This window comes from Gorilla gorilla, chromosome 15 (assembly GCF_029281585.2).
Source record: "Gorilla gorilla gorilla isolate KB3781 chromosome 15, NHGRI_mGorGor1-v2.1_pri, whole genome shotgun sequence".
NCBI classification, from domain to species: domain Eukaryota; kingdom Metazoa; phylum Chordata; class Mammalia; order Primates; family Hominidae; genus Gorilla; species Gorilla gorilla.
This window is the reverse complement of record NC_073239.2, coordinates 97,930,390-97,954,088: the sequence shown is the minus strand read 5'-3', so window position 1 is coordinate 97,954,088 and position 23,699 is coordinate 97,930,390. Positions and strand designations below refer to the sequence as shown.

General features: G+C 36.8%; 1 protein-coding gene and 1 long non-coding RNA gene across 2 annotated transcripts in view; one reads left to right on the top strand and one right to left on the bottom strand.

The window, feature by feature from the left end:
- Window positions 1–23,699, bottom strand: part of TSHR (thyroid stimulating hormone receptor) — a 193,257-nt gene that overhangs the window by 83,058 nt on the left and 86,500 nt on the right. Inside the window, exon 5 of the mRNA XM_063698096.1 lies at window positions 2,808–2,879. Within this exon, the coding sequence (XP_063554166.1) occupies window positions 2,808–2,879 (72 nt within the window). The remainder of the gene's footprint in view (window positions 1–2,807; window positions 2,880–23,699) is intronic.
- LOC134757135 (uncharacterized) overlaps window positions 1–23,699 on the top strand; it is a 99,341-nt gene that overhangs the window by 43,557 nt on the left and 32,085 nt on the right. The window contains exon 6 of the long non-coding RNA XR_010130806.1: window positions 10,780–11,600. This is a non-coding gene — a long non-coding RNA (uncharacterized lncRNA). The remainder of the gene's footprint in view (window positions 1–10,779; window positions 11,601–23,699) is intronic.

Below are 23,699 nucleotides of genomic sequence, written 5' to 3'. Positions count from 1 at the left end.
CCTAATCTTTTATGGCCATGTGACAAGAACCTGGCTTTTAGGTGAACTAAGGAGAAAGTCCTACAACATGACTTCCTCGTTATGATGTAAAAAGTGACCATCTTCCTCTAGAAGGCCAATCCCTCTATTTGGATCTCATCCCCTCCTGCCTCTTCAGGGACCACATGCTCTCAAAATTGTTCTTTCTTCTCTCTCTGTAGCTTCTCCCTCCCTGCGGATGCCTCCTCCTGGTCCCAGTTACACCCAGTTGTTTGTGACTCTCAATCTGTACCTGAATCTCTCCCCTGAGTGCCCCCATATACCCAGAACTCCCAATCCTCTTTACTCTAATTTACTTTTTTTCCCATGTACTTATTTCCTTCTAAATTAGTATCTAATTTACTTATTTATTGTGTTTTTGGTTCATTGTCTATTTACTCCCATTCAAATGGAAACTCCATGGGGACATGGATCTTTGTCTGTTTGTTCCCTGATGTATCCCCAGCTCTCAGAGCAGTGATTGGCACATAGTAGGGGCTGAACAAATATTTATCAAATGAATGAAAAAATTCTGTCTGTGTCCTGATGTGTACTCAATATAACTGCACCTCAAATGCCATATGCCCCAAATTGAATTCCTAACACACCCCCTGACCCTCCACAGCAAATACACAAAACACTTCTCTGCCTAAATGAATGTGCCGATCAACCACACAGATGTCCTAATCAGAAACTTGATCAGCCCTCCCTTATTTATGTCTCAAGTCTCTATCCTTTTTCATTATTCCCACTCAATGATCATCCTGCAATTTGCCATCCCCTGTACTTTGGGCACTGCATCAGCCTCTTCACTAGCTTCCTGCCTACAGCCTTGCTCCACTTCCACCCCTCACTCCACTACATAGCCAAGGGAATGTTTCTCAAATGAAAATCTGACCATTTCACTTGCCTGCTTAAAACCATTGAATGGCTCAGCCCTTAGGGAAGTTTTTAAACTCCTTCACGTGATTTACAAGACCCTGTACTAACTTAGACCTAAGTTTTATTTTTTTCTACTGCTCACCTCCCTGCCTAAGCTCTACCTCCAAGAAACTTATTATATTTCAATTCTTCAGAAAGCCCAGGCTTTTCCCTTCTGCTTTTTGCTATATAATGCAGATCACAGGTCAGGTGCTATTTTTTTTTTCAGGAAGTCTTCCCCAACTCCTCTCCCTGCTCCTGTGTAGGTAATAGACCTCTTATGTGAGTTTCCATATCACCCAATAACTGACCCCATCATGATACTCGTCACTCTCTTAGGAATAAAACTGAACTGCTGTGAGTTTTGTCTACTGTTGTGTACGGAACACCTAGCAAAGTGCCAGGCACAAAGTAGGGCTCAATAAATATCTGTTGAATGAATGAAGTAATGGCCAAGCTGTTGAGACATGCAAACAGAGACACCAAATAGGCAGTTGTATAAGGTAGATGAGGGAAAAGGAAAAGCTAAAGGAGAATTCAAGGTTTTTAGCTTATAGGATGCTACAGTGGTGCTGTTAAAAGAGAAGGAACAGCTTGGGAGGAAGATGATGTGTTTATTTTGGATATGCTGGTTTTGAAGAGCCTGTGGGACATCCAAGTGATAATATTTGGAAATTAGCTGTATTAGGAAATAGTGCAGCCCAAAGAATGGGAGTGTTTACTCAAGGAGAGTGGGGGTATAGAGGAATTAGAACAAAATATACAAGGAAAGAGCTGGTAATTAAGTAGCTGGCAAAAATAAAATAGGAAGTCAGAAAAGGAGACTAAGGAAGAGTAGCCAGGTGAGACAAGAAGAGGAATGAGAGAGGAATATCAAGGAAAACAAAGAGGCAAGAGTTTGAAAGAGGAAGGACTTGTTAGCAACATAAAAAACTGCAGAGATGTTCAGTAGGATGGTCTGTCAGTCTCAACACTGCTGACATTTTGGACTAGATAATTCTGTTGTGGGGACTGTCCTATGAACTGTAGAATGTTCAGCAGCAACCTTCACTTTTACCCACTAGGTGCCAGTAGCAGCCCCCTCTCTAGTGGGCATTTAGCAACCAAAAATGCTAAGTGCTTCTAGGGGTAGAGTCGACTGTGGTTGAGAACTACTGAAATGACAGAAACACTAACAAAATGGCCACAGAGTGAGTACATTTGGCCAAAAACTGTACAGGTTGCTCCTGGTTATATTATTTCGCATGCCTGAACTATCTGGATTGCCTGTCAAAATCAATTAAATGAAATAAAGACCTGCTTCATTTCATTCACTCTTTGTCAACCCAATATGGAAAATCCCTTTTCTCCTTACTCTAAGTGGATAGCAATTCAATTTTTAAGGTTTAGAATTACTTTTAATTTTCTGTTAATGTGAGAGATCTGAAACCACTGGCTACGTTTATAACAAAATGTAAATATTTGTATTAGTAGTGAAAGGTGATTCAAGACTTGGTGACTAGGACAGATGGATGTTTGTCTATCTGTATATATGTTTACCTTATAAACTACGGGATGTTTATAGGAGAGATTTACAGCTAAGGTTTTGCCATATCCCAAGATATATTAAAACACATCGAGAATTATGAACTGCTCAAAATCAAATGAATTTAAATTTGATTTAGGTTTTAAAAAATCATGTAGGAATTAAGGAGCAGAGATATAGCAAAATGAAATAAAAATCATGTACATAAAATTGTCATATACATTGAAAATGTAACTGCCATTGATTTATGCAAGTATAATACCAAGTGTTTTTCTTGATAGAACACGTTTAGAGAATAACATATCACAAATGCAAACTTTTCTTTATATTAAAAAAAACTTACATTCTGGAAATATTGGGCAGATTAGAAAATGCATGACTTGGAATAGTTCTCAGGTGAGTCTCAATAAGCTTCCTGTGAAAATAACAGTTACATAATTAGAGTTTTAATCATTGGGCTTTTCTAATAATTCGCCTTAATTATAAAAACACATTATTAAAAAGCATGACAGTTTTCACAATATGTTTCCTTACACATAATGAACAAAAATAATACTCAACAAACATACCAAAGAACCATATGTACACATTTTTTTCTCCCAATAAGAATTGTTAGATTCAGATGCAGAAAGTAAATCATCAGACTTCATCTATGAATTAGCAGTAAACTAATATGTCTTGCCTGGCATCACACTTTATTTGTTAACTGAAGGGCAACATTTTTTGGGGGGTCTTTTTATTAAATTGAAAAAACATGATTATTTTACCTTTTAATTTAGGTTTGGGGATACATATGCAGATTTGTTATATAGGTAAACTGGTGTCAGGGTTTTTTTTGTACTGATTATTTCATCACTCAGGTACTAAGCCTAGTACCCAATAGTTATTTTTTTCTGCTCCTTTCCCTCCTCCCACCCTCTGCCTTCAAGCAGGCCGCAGTGTCTGTTTCTTCTCTTTGTGTCCATGAGTTCTCATCATTTAGCTCTCACTTATAAGTGAGAACATGTGGTATTTGGTTTTCTGTTCCTCTGTTAGTTTGCTGAGGATAATGGCCTCCAGCTCCATCCAAGTCCCTGAAAAGGACATAATCTTGTTCTTTTTTATGACTGCATAATATTCCATGGTATATATGTACCACATTTTCTTTATCCAATCTGTCACTGATGGACATTTAGGTTGATTCCATGTTTTTGCTATTGTGAAAAGTGCTACAATGAACATTCGTGCGAACAACATAATATATTCATCAGTATGTTAAGACTACTGAATTTATAGCATGTACTTGTCAATGGAAATGCCTTGGAATGCTATCAGAATATACATTAAGTACATATTTAAAAGAATTAAATGCATGTTTTAAATCTTCAGGATTAAAAATAGTAGCATGGTTACTACCTTCTTGCACAAGTAAAAGTCTCTTCAATCATATCTTGATCTTATCATCTACATGCTGCAGTCTGGAAATAACTGACTGGCAAGGAGCAAATTCTTCCTCAGAATCTTAAGACATCTTTGTTGGATTTGCACCTTAAAGGTGTGACTTTTCCTCCAGCTTGCTTTTTTGGAGACTCTTCAGAAGGTGGAGACTGTTCTCATCATACATAATGAAACACCTTCATGCATTCCAGTATGCCTCTCCACCTAGGCACTCCATTTTTTGAGTTATGCTCTTTACTATAGTTACTACTTGAGAATCTTGTATGGAAAACAGTGTACATAGTGTATTAACTTGGCAAAAAGACAATGCCTTAGCATACTACTTAGCTTCTCCATGTGTCTGTTTTTGCCATTTAATCACACTGGTAATCACACATCATCCAGTTAGTACCTCATTTATAGATAGTAGAATAACATGGTGTATTTTTTCTTCTCTAAGCTGAGGGTTTACTTTTCAACAATATATTTCCTTGGTCTATGCTTTCTTTGAAGTATTCATTTTTGCAGCTATTAAAATATATCTGTAACTTGCCTAATCAAAGCATCAGAAAGACCAAATTAGTTGGTAAAAGCATCTATTAAAATGGAGGGAGGGAGGTGATGTGAATGTCAAAAGAGTAAATCTGCAACTCTTCCCAACTTCTGGTGTTTTGCCATGAAGCCCAATGTTGCCTTAATATTATTTCAGAAATTCAGGTCCCATAAATTACTTGTTCTCCCTTGAAGGTCTCCCACTTATATTTCCTTAATTGAGTTATCTGGATTCTGAAGCTAAAAAGATATGAGAAGAACAAGTCATTCCACCAAAATCTCTGTGTAAAATTGGGCCATGCCAAAGGAAAACAAAAGATACCCACCAGTTGAGTATCACCCAAGGCGATTGAGTTTAAGCTCAAAGATAGTCTTACTCATAGAGCTGTCGTAAGGCAAACATTTTGTGGGCATACTTACGGTAAGATTGTAGGCAATATGGGTCTAAACTGTAACTTTCACTGACTAAAAGTTTTTGAGTTTAGCCCGTGTTCAAAAGTAAATAACATATATAAAATTAAATAGGAAACTAGAATAAGATTACAATGGTTTCTAAGAAATTAACCTGGAACAGAAATAGCATCTAAGTGCAATTTGATAGTCTTTGAGCTAAAGGTTCAAATAATGTTTCTATTCTTTCCTGAAGTATGAGTTTCTGGGATATATAATACCTGTTTCTTGAATTCTCTCTCTCTTTTACACACATACAGTTCTGAACAAAGATCTTTTTCCCACTATTGAGTTAGTTGTGGCACAAGGTGTTTTAAAAGACAAAAATATTTGAAATGCTAATGTTTTGCTTAATTCCACAAACAAGATATTTTTCCCAGTCAGATTTTTTTTACCAAAGAAAGCTCACCAATATATATAGACCAATAAGGACTGTGTGTCTCAGAGCATCTGTCTTAGTAATAATACAATATGCACAGTAAATCAAACAAAATTGAAGTTGAGGGTGCTAGCAATCAGCCTGAGATAAAAATAATGTCTCCTTTTTGAATAAATTCAGTTAATATCATGATTATAACATGCTGGGACAAAATACTGATTTCAATAATGTTAAATGAACTATTAGAATGACAACTAGTTGTATAGATTGCCAAATTCAATTGCAATTTAACAGTTCATACATTTTGCCTGGATATTTTCATAGTAATGTGCGCATAATCTAAAAAAATACATAATTGAGTTTGTGTAAATTTTGTTGACTTTTGGTATAAATTGCCTTGGTTGCCTCTCTAAAATTCATCATATTAGCTTAAGCTCTCCTTTAATTTCTTTCCTGGCTTTTAACATGTGATTAGTTTGATTGAGCTTATGAAAACATTTAAAAGGAGTTTTCTTCTAAGGTATCTATTTCCCTTCAAATAAAGAACAAAAATAATTAGTGAGGGCATGGCATCTAGGAAATTAAATAAAGACGTCATATTTATTTAGAGAGCATCTGCTCCATTTTTGCCTGATAGTTCAACCTTACAATAAGGGTTGTGGGGAAAATTTACTGTAATATGTGGATGCCTCATGACCCCCAGACACATGTGCTCCGGCATGCACATAACCTTTGTGGAGGTTTTGTGGTTGTTTTGATTTGCAGTAGTTTTCTGGCTAGAGTTAATTTATAGAATGTTTGTCATCTATCTGTTTTTATCCCTCCATCTAGGGGCAAGGGGCTGGATGTTCTTTCTATTATCTACCTTTTCAAGAGAAGGCCTTTTATTCAAAGAATCTTGTGATATTGTGATTACTGCTTTAAATGCAAATGAAAGAAAAAACACCAAGTGAATGTGTTTATTTTATCAAAATATTTTATTTTAATTTCAGAATACATTTTGAATATTTATGGAAAAGGCAAAGTACACATCTACATGTGTATTCTTTTGACAAAAATATTAGAAAATCTTCAAAGTGCTTCACTTTTGTCCAAAGAATTTGCATCACAATAGAATTTGTTTCTAATGAAAATATGCTAGGTACTGAAGAGGCTGTTTTTTATTTGCCTTTGATAATTCACAATAAGAAGACAATGATGATTCTTTCTAAAATATGACAAAAAAACCTCACCTCATACAAATAGTACATCTATTTACTATTAATGATTAAGGCATCGTATGTAACTTATTGGGAAAATAGTTCACAGCTATAGTCTTGTATCCTATGTGGAGAATGCACATTTTATGGTTAAAGAAGTTGGCTTCAAGATATAGAAATTATGTGAGAGAAAAGATATAAGCTGAGTTTGCAATTTCAATTTGTTTTTCTGTGATTTCTTTAATCAAGAATGACCATTGGAGGTATGACAAATGTTTCCTTTGGGCCTTGCTTAGGCAAGATTTATATCTGTCAAATGTTTGCCTTAGGAAAATATAATGTAGAAATTGACATGCATGTAAACCATGACTGATTGACTTGCAGATTTTGCAGGTAGAACCCAGTTTTAAGTACTCTCTTTTTGGTTCTTGCAGTAGCAATGGGGGAGAGAAATACGGTTAATGTAAAGAGAGCTGACAGTTCTTTGTTCCAAACAAGAGCAGTTGGTGCAATTAAACTTTTCACAGTAATCTTGCATGATGCTAGGCTTAGTTCACTGAAATTTCATCAACATGTAAATCCAATCAACATTCCAACATCTTGTTTCTTACACAGTTTCTGGAATCTTAAACACATAGCTTGTGTTGCATATGTGCATATGTAGGTGTGGGTTCTAACACATTTCTCACTATAGCCCCTACCTCATGACCATGTCTGAATTGTACTGAGTTGAGGAGGCTGGCTGATCTTCTTTGCCGTGGCAGAGACTGTGTGGTCCAGAAACACTGAACTTCCCACTTGTGTGTCCTATTTGCCTCCCGGCAAACAGGCTGAGAGTATTTTGTGATTCTGCATGTTTGTTTAATATCAATGTCATCTTCATCTTAAGGGCCTCTTGTTGTATTAACCACCTGTGTCAATCAATCAGCCAGTATTTCACTGAGGTGTACCAAGTATATTTCACTGAACTATTCTATGTGAGTATAGAAAGTATTCATAGTAGAAAAAGAGGGAATTGGTAAAAATAATCCAGATTTTTTATATTGTGAAGTTGTGGATTACAAATTAGGCAATATTAATACAATTTAATGTGACATTTATCACTTGCCTTGTGTTCTTATTTTGGTGAGAATAAATCCTTTTTTCTTTTCTTTTTTCTTTTTGAGATGGAGTTTCACTCTTGTCACCCAGGCTGGAGCGCAGTGGTGCAATCTTGGCTCACTGCAACCTCTGCCTCTGGGGTTCAAGCGATTCTCCTGCCTCAGCCTCCTGAGTAGCTGGTATTACAGGCACCCACCACCACACCCAGCTAATTTTTGTTTTTTCAGTAGAGATGGGGTTTCACCATGTTGACCAGGCTGGTCTCAAACTCCTGACCTCAAGTAATCCACCTGCCTTGGCCTCCCAAAGTGCTGGGATTACAGGTGTGAGCCACTGCACCCAGCCAAGAATAAATTTTCATTGGTGAATTTGTTTTACTGTTGTGCATTAAGAAAATACTCTGTGGCAAACTGTGAAACAATACAGCAAGCATAGGATTTAAAATCAGGGGTGTAGACCCACAAGGATCATGCAGTTAAACACTTGGGACTGTTTGCGTATAGACTATTTTTTAAAATAAAATAACTTTGACTTGTCATTCTCTTGTGTTTTGTATTTTGGGTGGTATAGTAAATTTTAGTCAGTGTTGCTGCTAAATTATTTACAAATGATACAAAAATGTCAGGTGATATGATGTCTACAATGCAAGGTGTGACACTGCAGCTGAAATAGAATGGCATACTGCCCAGAATCCAAGTGGATTTGTGAGTTATTATGTAGGGTCAAACAGAGTTTCAATTTGGGGTTCAATTTGAACCCCAGAAACTCAAGCAATAGCTTGATAAGTTTGACTTATGGAAATTGCTCAGCTTAGGCCATCTGGGAGAGAGTTGTCTATTCACAAGTATTGGTTTAGGTCTCCAAATTGTTGAAAATATTAAATTTGGTTTCATTTCATTATTTAGCATAATTTTTTGTATTGAAACTATTTTTTCACAGTTCTTTATTAAGGCATAGTTTATACCCAGTGAGATGCACAAGTCTACAATGCATATTTATATACTTCGGTGTATATAAGTATACTTATACTTTACATATATGTATGCATATATGTACACATAAACCCATGAGACCAGTGCCTGGATCAAAATATAAAATATCTCCATCACCCTGGAAGTTTCCTGTGTAGTTTTCCAATCAGGAATTGTATTAGTTCATTTTCACGCTACTGATAAAGACATACCCGAGACTGCGAAGAAAAAGAGGTTTAATGGACTTACAGTACCATGTGGCTAAGGAAGCCTCATAATCATGGCAGAAGTCAAGAAGTCAAGGAGGAGCAAGTCATGTCTTACATGGATGGCAGCAGGTAATGAGAGAGCGCTTTTGCAGGGAAACTCCCATCTTTAAAATCATCAGATTTCATGAGGCTTATTCACTATCATGATAACAGCACAGGAAAGACTTGCTCGCATGATTCAATTCCCTCCCACTGAGTCCCTCCCACAACATGTGGGAACTCGAGATTTGGGCGGGGACACAGCCAAACCATATCATTCCACCCCGGCCCCTCCCAAATCTCATGTCCTTATGTTTCAAAACCAATCATGCCTCCCCAACAGTCTCCCAAAGTCTTAACTCATGTCAGCATTAACTCAAAAGTCCACAGTCCAAAGTCTCATCTGAGACAAGGCAAGTCCCTTCAACCTATGAGCCTGTAAAATCAAAAGCAAGCTAGTTACTTCCTAGATACAATGCAGATACAAGTATTGGGTAAATACAGCCATTACAAATGGGAGAAATCGGCCAAAACAAAGGGGCTACAAGTCCAAAAAGTCAGCAAGTCTGAAATACAGCAGGACAGTCAAATGTTAAAGCTCCAAAATGATCTCCTTTGACTCCATGTCTCACATCCAGGTCACACTGATGCAAGGGTTGAGTTCCCATGGTGTTGGACAGCTCTGCCCCTGGAGCAGCTGGGATGCAGGGTACTAAGTCCCTAGAGTGCACACAGCAGAGGGAACCTAGGCCCAGCCTATGACGCCATTTTTTCCTCCTAGGCCTCTATGTCTGTGATGAAAGGGGCTGCCACAAAGTTCTCTGACATGCCCTGGAGACGTTTTTCCCATTGTCCTGGGGATTAACATTCAGCTCCTCATTACTTATGCAATTTTCTGCAGCTGGCTTGAATTTCTCCTCAGAAAATGGGATTTTCTTTTCTGTTGCATTGTCAGGCTGTGAATTTTTTGAACTTTTATGCTCAGTTTCCTTTTTAAAACTGAATGCCTTTAACAGCACCCAAGTCACATCTTGAATGCTTTGATGCTTAGAAATTTCTTCCACCAGATATATAGAGATATATATACCCTAATCATCTCTCTCAAGTTCAAAGTTCCACAAATCTCTAGGGCAAGGGCAAAATGCTGCCAGTCTCTTTGCTAAAACATAACAAGAGTCACCTTTGCTCCAGTTCCCAACAAGTTCCTCATCTCCATCTGAGACCAGCTCAGCCTAGATTTCATTGTCCGTATCATTGTCAGCATTTTGGTCAAAGCATTCAACAAGTCTCTAGGAAGTTCCAAACTTTCCCACATTTTCCTGTTTTCTTCTGAGCCCTCAAAACTGCTCCAGCCTCTGCCTGTTACCCAGTTCCAAAGTCGCTTCTACATTTCAGGTATCTTTTCAGCAGCAACCCATTCCCAGTACCAATTTACTGTATTAATCCATTTTCACACTGCTAATAAAGACATACCCAAGACTGGGAAGAAAAAGAGGTTTAATGGACTTGCAGTTCACATGGCTGAAGAGGCCTCACAATCATGGCGGAAGGCAAGGAGGAGCAAGTCACATCTTACATGGATGGCAGCAGGCAAAGAGAGACAACTTGTGAAGGGAAACTCCTGTTTTTAAAACCATCAGATCTTGTGAGACTTATTCACTATCATGAAGACAGCACAGGAAAGACCTGCTCTCATGACTCAATTATTTCCCACCAGGTCCCTCCCACAACATGTGGGAATTCAAGATGAGATTTGAGTGGGGACATGGTCAAACTATATCAGTAATCCTGCTCTTCTCTAGGATAACTACTATTCTGACTTCTATCATCACAGATTGCTTGTTTATTAACTTCACATAAATAATCAAAAATTAGCCACTTTTCTGCCTTGCTTCTTTTGTTCAACATAATGTTTCTGAGACAAATCTATGTTATTACATGTATCAGTAGTGATTTTTATTGCTAATTATGAATATGCATTTTTTTGTTCATTCTCCAGTTGATGGTTGTTTCTAGTTTGGGGCTATTATGAAGAAAGCTGCTGTGAAGAACATCCATGTACAAATCATTTTATGGACACACATACTCATTGCTCTTGGGTAAATATCTAGGAATATGATTTATGGATCATAGGTAAGTGTATACTTAACTATCACAAAAACTTCCAGTTTCCAAAGTGATTGTAACATGTTCACTCATGCCAGTGATGTATAGGAGTTCCAGTCAACTCTACATCCTCACCAACACCTGGTGTTATCAGTGTTTTAACTTGTAGTCACACAAGTAGGTATGTTTCCATCAGCATTCTTGATTGGTATTTGTAATTTGCTAAAGGATTTGGAGAAATGCACAGCTAAGTTAAAAATGTCTATTTGTGTACACGAGTATAGTGCTTAATTTTATGTGTTAGCTTGATTGGGTCATGGGATATGAAGATATTTGCTTAAACATTATTTCGTGTTGTGTCTGTGAGGATGTTTCTGGATGAGATTGACATTTGAATTGGTAAACTCAATAAAGCAGCTTGCCCTTCCCAATGTGAATGGGCCTCATCCAATCAATTGAAGGCTCAGAAAGAAAAATTCTTTATCTCTGCTTGTCTTTAAGCTGGGACATCAATTTTCTTTGCTTTCAGACTAGGACTAAGTTCTACACCACAGGCTCTCCTGGTTCTCAGGCCACTGGATTCAAACAAGAATTTATACCATCAGCTCTCTTGGTTCTCAGGACTTTCAACTTTGATTGATACTATACCTTTGGCTCTCCTGGGTCTTCAGTTTTCCAGCTGCTTATCTTGAGCCTCTTAGCCTCCATAATCAGGTGAACCAATTCTTTACAGTACAAATCTATCTCCCTCTCCCTCTCCCCTCCCTCAGCCTCCTAAATTTGTTAGAACTGATGAATAAAATTCAGTAAAGTAGGTTACAAAATCAACATACAAAATTTAGTAGTGTTTCTATATGGTAACAATGAACTATCTGAAAAAAATTAAGAAAACAATTCCATTTGCAATAGCTATAAAAAATAAGATACTCTGGAGTAAATTTAACCAAGGAGGAGAAGAACCTATACACTGAAAACTATAAAACATTGATAAAAGAAATTGAAGACACAAAGAAATGGAAAGATATTCTGTGTTCATGAATTGGAAGAATTAATATTGTTAAAATGTCTATACTACCCAAAGTGATGTCCAGATTCAGTGCAATCCTATCAAAATTCCAATGTCATTTTTCACAGAAATAGAACAACCTTAAAATTTGTATGGAGCCACAATAGACCCTGAATAACCAAAGCAATCTTGAGCAAAAATAACAAAGGTTAAGGCATTAAACTACCTGATTGCAAAATACATCACAAAGTTATAGTAACCAAAACCGCAGGGTACTGCTATAAAAACAGACACATCAATGAATCGAATAGGGTAGAGGGTCCCCAGATAAACGCACATATCTATGGTCAATTGATTTTCAACAAAGGTGCCAAGAACACACAATGAGGAAAGAACAGTCTCTTCAATAAATGGTGTTAGAAAAAGTGGCTATCCACATGCAGAAAAATAAAATTGGAACTTTATCTCTCCCTTGATAGTAGAATCAACTTACGATGGGTGAGACTCTTAAATATAAGATCTGAAACTGTAAAACTCATAGGAGAAGAATAGGAGAAAAGCTCCTTGACATTGGTCTGGGCAATTATTTCGTGGGTATGTCCCCCAAAGCACAGGCAACAAAAGCAAAATTAGACAATTGGGATTGCATCAAACTAAAAAATCTTTTGCATGGGAAAGGAAGCCATCAACAGAGTGGAAAGAAAACCTGCAGATTGGGAGAAAATATTTGCAAATATATTGTCAAATGGCCTCATTTTGATAAGGGACTCATATCAAAAATATATAAGGAACTCAAATGACTCAATAAAACATATACTCCTATTAAAAATGGGCAAATGACATGGATAGACACTTCTCAGAAGAAGACATATAAATGGCCAACAGATATAGTTAAAAATGCTCAACATCACTACTCAACAGGGAAATGCAAATTAAACCACAATGAGACATCACCCTGCACCTGTAAGAATGGCTGTCATCAAAAAGGTGAATGCTAGCTAGTGTTGGCAAGGATTTAGAGAAAACGGAACCTTCACACACTGTGTTGTGGAAATGTGAATTAGTACAACTATTTTGGAAAAAGTATGAAGGTTATTTAAAAAACTAAAAGTAGAAATACCATATGATCCAGCTATGCCACCCAAAGGAATAAAAATCAGTAAGCTGAAGAAACGTCTGCACTCCACATTCACTGCAGCAGTATTCACAGTCACCAAGACAAGGTAAATTTAAAGCTTTCTGGAAAAGAGTCATCATTCTAGATACCATTAAGACCATTTGTAATCCATGGGAGAAGGTCAAAATTTCAACATTAACAGGAGTTTGGAGGAAGTTAATTCCAACTTCTATGGATAATTTTGAGGGGTTAAAAACTTCAGTGGAGGAGGTAACTACGGATGTGGTGAAAATAGCAAGAGAACTAGAGTTAGAAGTAGAGCCTGAAATGTGACTGAATTGCTGCAATCTCATCATGAAACTTTATTCGATAAGGAGTTGCTTCTTATGAATGAGCAAAGAAAGTGGTTTCTTGAAATGGAATCTAGTCCAGGTGAAGATGCTGTGAATATTGTTTAAATGACAACAAAGAAATTTAGAATATTACATAAACTTAGTTGATAAAGCAGAAGCAGGGTATGAGAAGATTGACTCCAATTTTGAAAGAAGTTCCATTGCATGTAAAATGCTATCAAACAGCATTGCATGCTACAGAGAAATCTTAGCACTGGTAGACTACACCATGTAGTGTAAACATAATTTTATATGCACCAGAAAACAAAATAAAATTGTGCGACTTACTTTATTGTGATGGCTTGGAAAGGACCCATAAAATCTCCCAAATCTTTCAAAATTGAAAAAAGCGTGGATTTTAAGTGTTCTCATCACAAAGAAATACGTAAGGTGGTGTACATGTTAATTAGCCTGATTTGATCATCCCACAATGTATGCATATATCAAAATATCCTACTGTACCCCATAAATAGATATAATTATTTGTCAATTAAAAATAGTTTTTAACAGAAAAAGTGCATTACTTTACTATTATTATCTTTATAGGATTGTACCTACCACATGGAGTTGCTATGAAGATGTAATAAATTATTATTAGAAGCACTTATAACAATGTTAGGAACATAGTGAACACTAACTAGGTGTTTTAAACAAAAACATATAAATCAGTTTGCCAATTTATTGATGATGAGAAATACAACTGTCACATGGGTCTGAATATTCGTGATGGTATGACCAATTTTTCTTCTCAGCAGACTATTTTAGGGAACCATGAAATATTCAGAAGTTTGCCTGAAATCATGAAATCAATCAAAACAGGAGATGAATCCATTTTAAAAAATGTTCTCAGGCTAAGAGAGCATAGTATTGTTGTTTCATACAAAAAATGACCTTGCCTGAAGGTCTGAACACTGATTTAAGTTTCCTTTCTCCTGGACATAGACCGGTTGGGAATTTCCAGAGTTCTCATCTCTGACTCCACTTTTCCTTTGCCTTTATTGCTGATCAATCTCCTGCCTGATGGATGTTTTCTTCGTATTGTAGTGTGTTATTCTGTTTCCCTTAAGAGATTTTATATGTGTTTATTATGATCCATTGTGTGTTACTTTAAAAATTTACTTGATTTCATTTGTTTCTAAGTTCTTAGGGAGCATTATAGTGCTCCTTCAATATTACTGGGAACATTTTATTATAAACTGTGTTAGTCTGTTTTTGTACTGCTATAAATAAATACCTGAGACTGGGTAATCGACTCACAGTTCTGCATGGCTTGGGAGGCCTCAGGAAACACAATCATGGCAGAAGGTAGCAGAAGGTGAAGGGCAAACAAGCACCTTCTTCATGGCAGCAGGAGAGAGAGAGCAAAGGGTGAACTGCCAAATACTTTAAAAACCAACAGCTCTTGTGAGAACTCACTATACCAAGAATAGCATGGGGGAAACCGTCCCTGTGATCCAATCACCTCACACCAGATCTCTCCCTTGACACATGGGGATTACAATTCAAGATGAGACTTGGGTAGGGACACAGAACCAAACCTAGCCTTGGACTGCCATTTAATATGTGTAGTGCTTTTACTTGGTATGTAAATAAAAGAAAAAAATTTAAATGTATCTCTTTGCTCTTCCTCAACACTCACAGAACCATCTGGGCTTTGAGGAGCACTGTTTAATACCTATATGGTTTTCAAACATTGTTATTTTATAGATGAATAATCTGAAGAAAGGATGAGTGACTCAAATTCATTTAATAAAGTAATAATAGCCAATTTTCCTGCAAGCTTTTCATTATAAAGTACATATAGATATGGTATTCTGAAACTACATAACCATAGACAGATTCCTTCCTTTGCTATGCAGTTTTGATCTAGAAGCATTTCAGCAACCAACACACATTTAGTAGACCACATATATTGAGTGCCTACCATGCTCCAGGCATTATTCAGAGTGCTGGGGTTGCTATGGTAAAGAGTCAAAGCTTCTGCCTGCCTGAAGCTGAGACCAATGTGGGAGCCAAACATTTTTTTAAAAATCTCACTTTAATAACTATATGCTATGAAGAAATAATACAAGACCTACGTGAGTACAGTACATTCTCACTTAATGTCCTGATTAGGTTCTTGGAAACTACAATTTTAAGAAAATGATGTATAATAAAACCAATTTTATCATAGGATAATGGATATAAACAAGAGTTAAATTCCTGTGGCATATTTCTGGTCACAAAAACATCACCAAACTTCTAAATAAAGACCAAAACACTTATACTATTAAACATTGAAATAAATGTGAACTATATATACATTTAAGAAAGAAAAATAAAAACAAGATAATGATTTACTCAATTTTCGGTGAATCAGAGAGTGAGGGCAATCATGGTGGTAGATTCAATCAAAGAATACATGTTTGCAAAATGAACATTGTCAGAAGCACCTCCTACCATCACGCAGTTCAGAAACAAACAACAAATATAGTAATCTCACTAAGCGCTTTCATACTGCATTGTTTATTGTATGATTATCATGTACTTAAAAATTTTTTATTTTATACTAACTTGTATTTATTCATTCATTCATTTTCCAACCTGCTTATTCCAGCTCAGGGTCACTGGTGGCCAGAGCCCATCCTGGCAGCTTGGAGCAAAGTAGGAACCAGCCTTTGACATCATTCCATTACAGGACGCACTCGCACATACACCCCTGCACTCATCAGATTGAGACCATTTAGACAGGCCAATGAACCTAGTATGCTCATCTTTGGGATGTGGAAGGAAACCATATTAATAATAACAGAAGAAAGCCCATGTAGATATAGGAAGAATGTGTGAACTTCCCATGGACAGTGATCCCGGCCAGGAATCAGTGTTTTTTTTCATCAACATTATAACAAAACGACCTTATTGGAAGATCTGCTGTATATGAGAAGTCCCTATGAAAAAACTGAATTCAGCTGAGACCTGAAGGCTTCTGTTTATGACAGAGTCTAAAGGATATTACAGCTTTAGTGAAGGAAGTAGGGTGATGAGTTGAGAGTCAGGGCTTTCTTAACCTCAACTGAAAAAGGGATAATAATATCCACCCTCCTCATTTATTGTTATGAAGAGAAAGCAAGGTAGATATAAAAGCGAGCTATCTATTGCAAAGTCCTGAGTGAATGTCAGGAATTATAATACATGGGGTCTTAGCTACAATGTAGTCCATAAACATAGCAGGCATTCAGTTAATACTTCTATATAAAAGCCAATGAACAGGCCGGGCGCGGTGGCTCACACTTGTAATCCCAGCACTTTGGGAGGCTGAGGCGGGTGGGTCATGAGGTCAGGAGATCAAGACCATCCTGGCTAACACGGGGAAACCCGGTCTCAACTAAAAATACAAAAAATTAGCTGGGTGTGGTGGTGGGCACCTGTAGTCCCAGCTACTCGGGAGGCTGAGGCAGGAGAATGGCAGCGCTTGCAATGAGCCGAGATCGTGCCACTGCACTCCAGCCTGGGCAACAGAGCAAGACTGTCTCAAAAAAAAAAAAAAAAAAAAAAAAGAGCCAATGAAAAAACATGTGTCATCTGTCCAGTGTTCTGGAAAGCAGCTGTCCTTAATAAATGGCAATGTGGGCTTTGGCACAGGGTAACTCTTTTTCTTGGTTCTCACATGCCTTTTGGCAGTTCATAAATTCACCATCTATCGTTACAATTTCAAAGTGTTGTCAGTGAATTTTATTCAAGGAGAAAAGACCTAATTGTCTTAAGGCATTTTCAATCCAGTCAGAACAATGGCCTAGGCATTCAAAAATAGTATGTATATGTTTATCACCTATATATTCTACTCAGACATATGGAATACCATAGTCAAACATTTTGGGGGAGGGGTGTGTGTGTGTGTATTTGTGTCGGTTGTTTGTGCTGTTGTTTATGAGGAAAAAAGTAATTTTATTTGAAAAATGGCCAAAAAGTGAGTTCTTCTCATTCTTGATCTGCATTTCAGGTGTCAACACTCCTGCATTAATTTTCCTTTCAGTATGTGTGTTTCAATTATTATACATTGATTTAAAACCACATATTTTCTACCCACTATGCCTGTTTCTTTCTTTCATTTATGTAGATCCAAATTTCTATTTTCTTTCTGTCTTGAAGAACTTCCTTTAATGTGTTTTGTTTTTAGTACAGGTCTGGTGGAAATGACTTCACTCAACTTTTGCTTATCTGAGGAAGTATTTTTACTTTTAATATGGGAAGACACTTTTACTGGATATACCATTCTATGTAGACAGGTTTTTTTCCAATACTTTAATGATGTTATTCTGTTGTATTCCAGCCTGTGAAGTTTCTGACAATAAGCCTGTTTCCCTTTTAACCTTCATTCCTTTGTAGGTAATGTGTATTTTTTAAATCTGGCTACTTTTAAAATACTCTCTTTATCACTTGTTTTCAGCAATTTGATTATGATATGTCCTGGTATCATTTTCTTTATATTTATTCTTCCTGAGATTCATTGAGAGGTTCTTGAATTTATGGGGTTAGAGTTTTTATCAAATTTGGAAAATATATGATTATTGTTGCATTAAAATTTTTCTTCATGTTTTTTTCTCTCTCATTTCCTTCTGGAACTCCAATTATGTATAAGATAGATCACAAGATAGATCACTTGATATTGTCATATGGGTAATTGATGCACTCAATTTTTTTGTTTTTTTTAATATATTTTTTCCCTCTCTGGGCTTAATTTTGGCTAGTTTCTATTGCTAAGTCTTTAAGTTCTAATTTTTTCCTCTTCTGTAGTATTCATTGATGTTAATCTCATCCAGTTATTTTCATTTTATATATTTTTAACTTAGAAGTTTCTTTTAGGTCTTCTTTATGTCTTCCATTTTTCTCATTATGATTATGCATTCTTTTATTTTTTTGAGGTTGTTTAGAAGACTTATAACAGATGTTTTAATGTCATTTCTTGTTAATTCCACCATCTCTGTCATTCTGTGTCTGCTGCTACTAACTCATTTTTCTCTTTGTTCTGGATCATATTTCCTGCCCTTCTCCCTGATTATGGAAGTAAAAACATGGCCACCAATTTCCCTCTTTGGGAATCTGGGCTGGCTTTGATCATTTGCTTGATTATAGAATGTGGCAGAAGTGTGTTCTGAAATTTTGAGGTTACATTAGAGGAAGCCTTGCAGCAAAGTTCCACCTGAGACTAGCATTCAGCCATCCTTATCAAGGCAGCAGACAAGTGAATAATGCCATCTTGGGCTCTCCAGAAAAGCCCATTTGTCATCTGAATACCAGTGAGTAAACTCTGATGATGCCATGAGAATGATTCAGCTATCTCTTACCCGAATTCCTGATATACACTATCATTAGAGATGTTAAATTGGTAGTTGTTTTAAACTTTTATATTTTACAGTAAATACTTATGTAGCTATAGGTAACCAAAATACCCAGTATATGTCCGATATTATTTAGGTAGGTATTTTGTATTTGTGTGATTACCCTGTGGGTTTCTAGCTTCCATAATTATTCAGTAAATGTGAAATTGGTTTGAATTTGTGTTTTCATTGAAACAGCAGTGATGATGAAAAAAAACCAAGTGGGAGCTGAATGATGAGAACACATGGACACGTGAGGGGGAACGACGTACACAGGAGCCTGTTGGGGGCCATGGGAGGGAGAGCATGAGGAAGAATAGCTAATTGATGCTGGGCTTAATACCTAGCTGATGGGTTGATAGGTGCAGCAAACCACCATGGCACCCATTTACCTATGCAACAAACCTGCATATTCTACACCTGTATCCCAGAACTTAAAATAAATAATAATTCTTTCATTGAAGAAAAGCCCAGGATCAGATGGGTTCACTGTGGAATTCTACCAAATGTGTAAAGAACTAATACCAATCTTCCCAAAGTGTTTCTAAAAATTGAAGAGGTGGCAATTATCCCTAATGCATTGTACAAGGCCAACATTACTCAGTTACCAAAACCAGACATGGACATAAGCCCAGCTCTTTCTTCATCTTTCAGCTCCCACTTATAAGTGAGAACATGTGGTGTTTGGTTTTCTCTTCCTGAGTCAGTTTGATGAGGTTAGTATCTTCCAACTCCATCCATGTCCCTGCAAAGGACATGATCTCATTCCTTTTTATGGCCACATAGTATTCCATGGTGTATATGTACCACATTTTCTTTATTCAGTCTGTCATTGATGGGCATTTAGGTTGATTCTACCTCTTTGCTATTGTGAATAGTGCTGTAGTGAATATATGTGTGCATATCTTTATAATAGAATGATTTATACTACTTTGGGCATAAGCTAAGTAATGGGATTGCTGGGTCAAATAGTGTTCCTGCCTCTACATCATTGAGGAATCACCACACTGTCTTCCACAATAGTTGAACTAACTAACACTCTCACCAACAGTGTATAGCATTCTTTTTTTCTCTGCAATCATGTCAGCATCTGTTGTTTTTTGACTTTTTAGTAATAGCCATTCTGAACTGGTGTAAGATGGTATCTCATTGTGTGTGTGTGTGTGTGTGTGTGTGTGTGTTTTTTTTTGAGACAGAGTCTTGCTCTGTCGCCCAGGCTGGAGTGCAGTGGCGCAATCTCGGCTCACTGCAACCTCCGCCTCCCAGGTTCAAGCAAGTCTCCTGCCTCAGCCTCCCAAGTAGCTGGGACTGCAGGCACATGCCACCACGCCTGGCTAATTTTTTGTGTTTTTAGTAGAGAAGGGGTTTCACCGTGTTAGCCAGGATGGTCTCAATCTCCTGACCTCGTGATCCGCCCACCTCGGCCTCCCAAAGTGTTGGGATTACGGGTGTGAGCCGCTGTCCCGGCCTCATCATGGTTTTGATTTAGGTTTTTCTAATGGTCAGTGATGTTGACCTTTTTTTCATGATTGTTGGTCCCATGTATGTCTTCTTTTATGAAGTGTCCATTCCTGTCCTTTGCCCACTTTTTAATGAGGTTGTTTGTTTTTTGTAAATTTAAGTTCCTTGTAGATTCTGGATATTAGACCTTTGTCAGATGAATACATTCCAAAACTATTCTCCCATTCTGTTGGTTGTCTGTTCACTCTGATGATAGTTTCTTTTGCTGTGCAGAAGCTCTTTACTTTAATTAGATCCCATTTGTCAATTTTTGCTTTTGTTGTAATTGCTTTTGGTGTTTTTATCATGAAATCTTTGCCTGTGCATATGTCCTGAATGGTATTGCCTAGATTTTCTTCTAGGATTTTTATAGTTTTGGATTTTACATTTAAGTCTTTAATCCATCTTGAGTTAATTTTTGTATGTGGTGTAAGGAAGGGGTCCAGTTTCAGTTTTCTGCATATGGCTAGCCAGGACTCTCAGCACCATTTATTAAATAGGGAATCATTTCCCCATTGCTTGTTTTTGCCAAGTTTGTTGAAGATCAGATGGTTGTAAGTGTGTGGACTTATTTCCGAGTTCTTTTTTTCTGTTCCATTGGTCTATGTGTCTGTTCTTGTCCCAGTACCATGCTGTTTTCATTACTGTAGCCTTGTTGTGTAGTTTGAAGTTAGGTAGCATGATGCCTCCAGCTTTGTTCTTTTTGCTTAGGATTGTCTTGGCTATTTGGGCTCTGTTTGGTTTCATATTAATTTTAAAATAGTTTTTTCTAATTCTGTGTAGCATGTCAATGGTAGTTTAATGGGAATAGCATTGAATCTATAAATTACATTGGGCAGTATGACCATTTTCACAATATTGATTCTTTCTATCCATGAGCATGGAATGTTTTTCCATTTGTTTATGTCCTTTATGATTTCTTTGAGCAGTGGTTTGTAGTTCTCCTTGTAGAGACTTTACACCTCCCTGGTTAGCTGTATTCTTAGGTATTTTATTCTTTTTGTAGCAGTTGTGAATGGGAGTTCATTTGTGATTTGGCTCTCTGCTTGCCTGTTGTTTGTGTGCAGGAATGCTAGTGATTTTTGAATATTGATTTTATATCCTGAGAATTTGCTGAAGTTGCTTATCAGCTTAAGAAGCTTTTGGGCTGAAACTATGGGGTTTTCTAGATATAGGATCATGTTATCTACAAACAAAGATAATTTGACTTCTTCTCTTTGAATCTGAATACTCTTTATTTCTTTCTCTTGCCTGTGTGCCCTAGAACTTCCAATACTATGTTGAATAGGAGTGGTGAGAGAGGGCATCCTTGTCTTGTGCCAGTTTTCAAGGGAATTATTTCCAGCTTTTGCCCATTCAGTATGATATTGGCTGTGGGTTTTTCATATACGGCTCTTATGTTTGTTTTGTTTTTTACTGAGACATTATAATTGTACATATTTATCAGGTACAGGGTGAAGTTTCAGTACATGTATAGTTGTGTAATGACCAAATCAGGGCATTTAGCATATCAATTACCTTATACATTTATCATTTCTTTGTTGTGAGAACATTGAAAACACTCTATCCTAGCTATTTTGAAATATACAATGCAATGTCGTTAACTATAGTCACCCTACTGTACAACAGAACACAGAACTTATTTCTCCCATATAACTGTAACTTTTTACCCATTGACTAATCTCTCCCCATCCTCCTCTTACCCCTACACTCTTCTGCCTGTGGTCACCACTTCCCTACACTCTACTTCTATGATGTCAACTTTTTTAGATTTCACATATGAGTAAGATCATACAGTATTTGTTTTTCTCTTCCTGTCTTATTTCACTTAACATCACATCCTTTAGATTAATCCGTATTACCCCAAATGACAAGATTTCATTCATTTTTTATGGCTAAATATCATTCCATTGTGTATATTTGTGACATTTTGTTTATTCATCTCTTGATGAACACTTAGGCTGATTCCATATCTTGGCTTTTGTGAATAGTTCTGCAATAAACACGAGCATGCAGATATCTCTTTGACATACTGATTTCATTTCCTTTGAACATATACACAATAGTGAGCTTGCTGGATCACATGATAGTTCTAGTTTTAATTTTTTGAGGAAACTTCATACTGTTTTCCATAATGGCTGTCCTAATTTACCACCAAAAGTGTATGAGAGTTCTCTTTTCTCCACATCTATACTAGCATTTGTCATTTTTTGGTATTTTGAGAATACCCATTCTAATTGGGGCAAGGTGATATCTCATTGTGACTTTTATTTGTATTCCTCTGATGATTGCTAATGTTAAGCATATTTTCATATACCTGTTGGCCATTTCAGAAATGTCTATTTAGGTCTTTTGCCCATTTTAAAATCAGATTACAGTCATGCATCACTTAAGTGTTGGAATACATTCTGAAAAATGCATTGTAACGCAATGTTGTTATTGTGTGAACATCACAGAATGTACTTACATAGACCTAGATTGTATAGCTTATTGCTCCTAGGCTAGAAACCTGTATAGTATGTTACTGTACTGAAAACTGTAGACAATTGTAACATGATGGTAAATATCTGTGTATCTAAGCATATCTAACCATAGAAAAGGCACAAAAAATACAATATTGTGATCTTATTGGATCACTTTTATATATGCTATCATTGACCAAAATTTTTCTTTAACTTTTAAGTTCAGGGGTACAAGTGCAGGTTTGTTCCATAGGTAAACTTGTGTCCTGGGGGTTTGTTGTACAGATTATTTCATCACCCAGTTATTAGGCCTAATATCCATTAGTTGTTTTTCCTGATCCTCTCCCTCCTCCCACCTTCCACCCTTCAATAGGCCCCAGTGTGTTTTGTTCCCCTCTGTGTGTCCATGTGTTCTCATTATTTAGTTCCCACTTATAACTGAGGACATGCTGTATTTGGTTTTCTGTACCTGCATTTGTTTGCTAAGGATAATTGCTCCTAGCTCCATCCATGTCCCTGCAAAGGACATGATCTCGTTCTTTTTTATGGCTGCATAGTATTCCATAGTGTATATGTAACACATTTTTTTATCCATTCTATCATTGATGAACATTTAGGTTGATTCCATGTCTTTGGTATTGTGAATAGTGCTGCAATGAACATATGTGTGCCATGTCTTTATAAGAGAATAATTAATATTACTTTGGGTATATACCTAGTAATGAGTAATGGGATTGCTGGGTTGAATGGTATTTCTGTCTTTAGGTTTTTGAGAAATCGCCACGCCTTCTTCCACAATGGCTGAACTAATTTACACCCCCACCAACAGTGTAAAAGCATTCCTTTTTCTCTACAACCTCACCAGCATCTGTTATTTTTTTACTTTTTAATAATAGCTATTCTGACTGGTCTGAGATGGTATCTCATTGTGGTTTTAATTTCCATTTCTTTAATGATCAGTGATGTTGAGCCTTTTTTC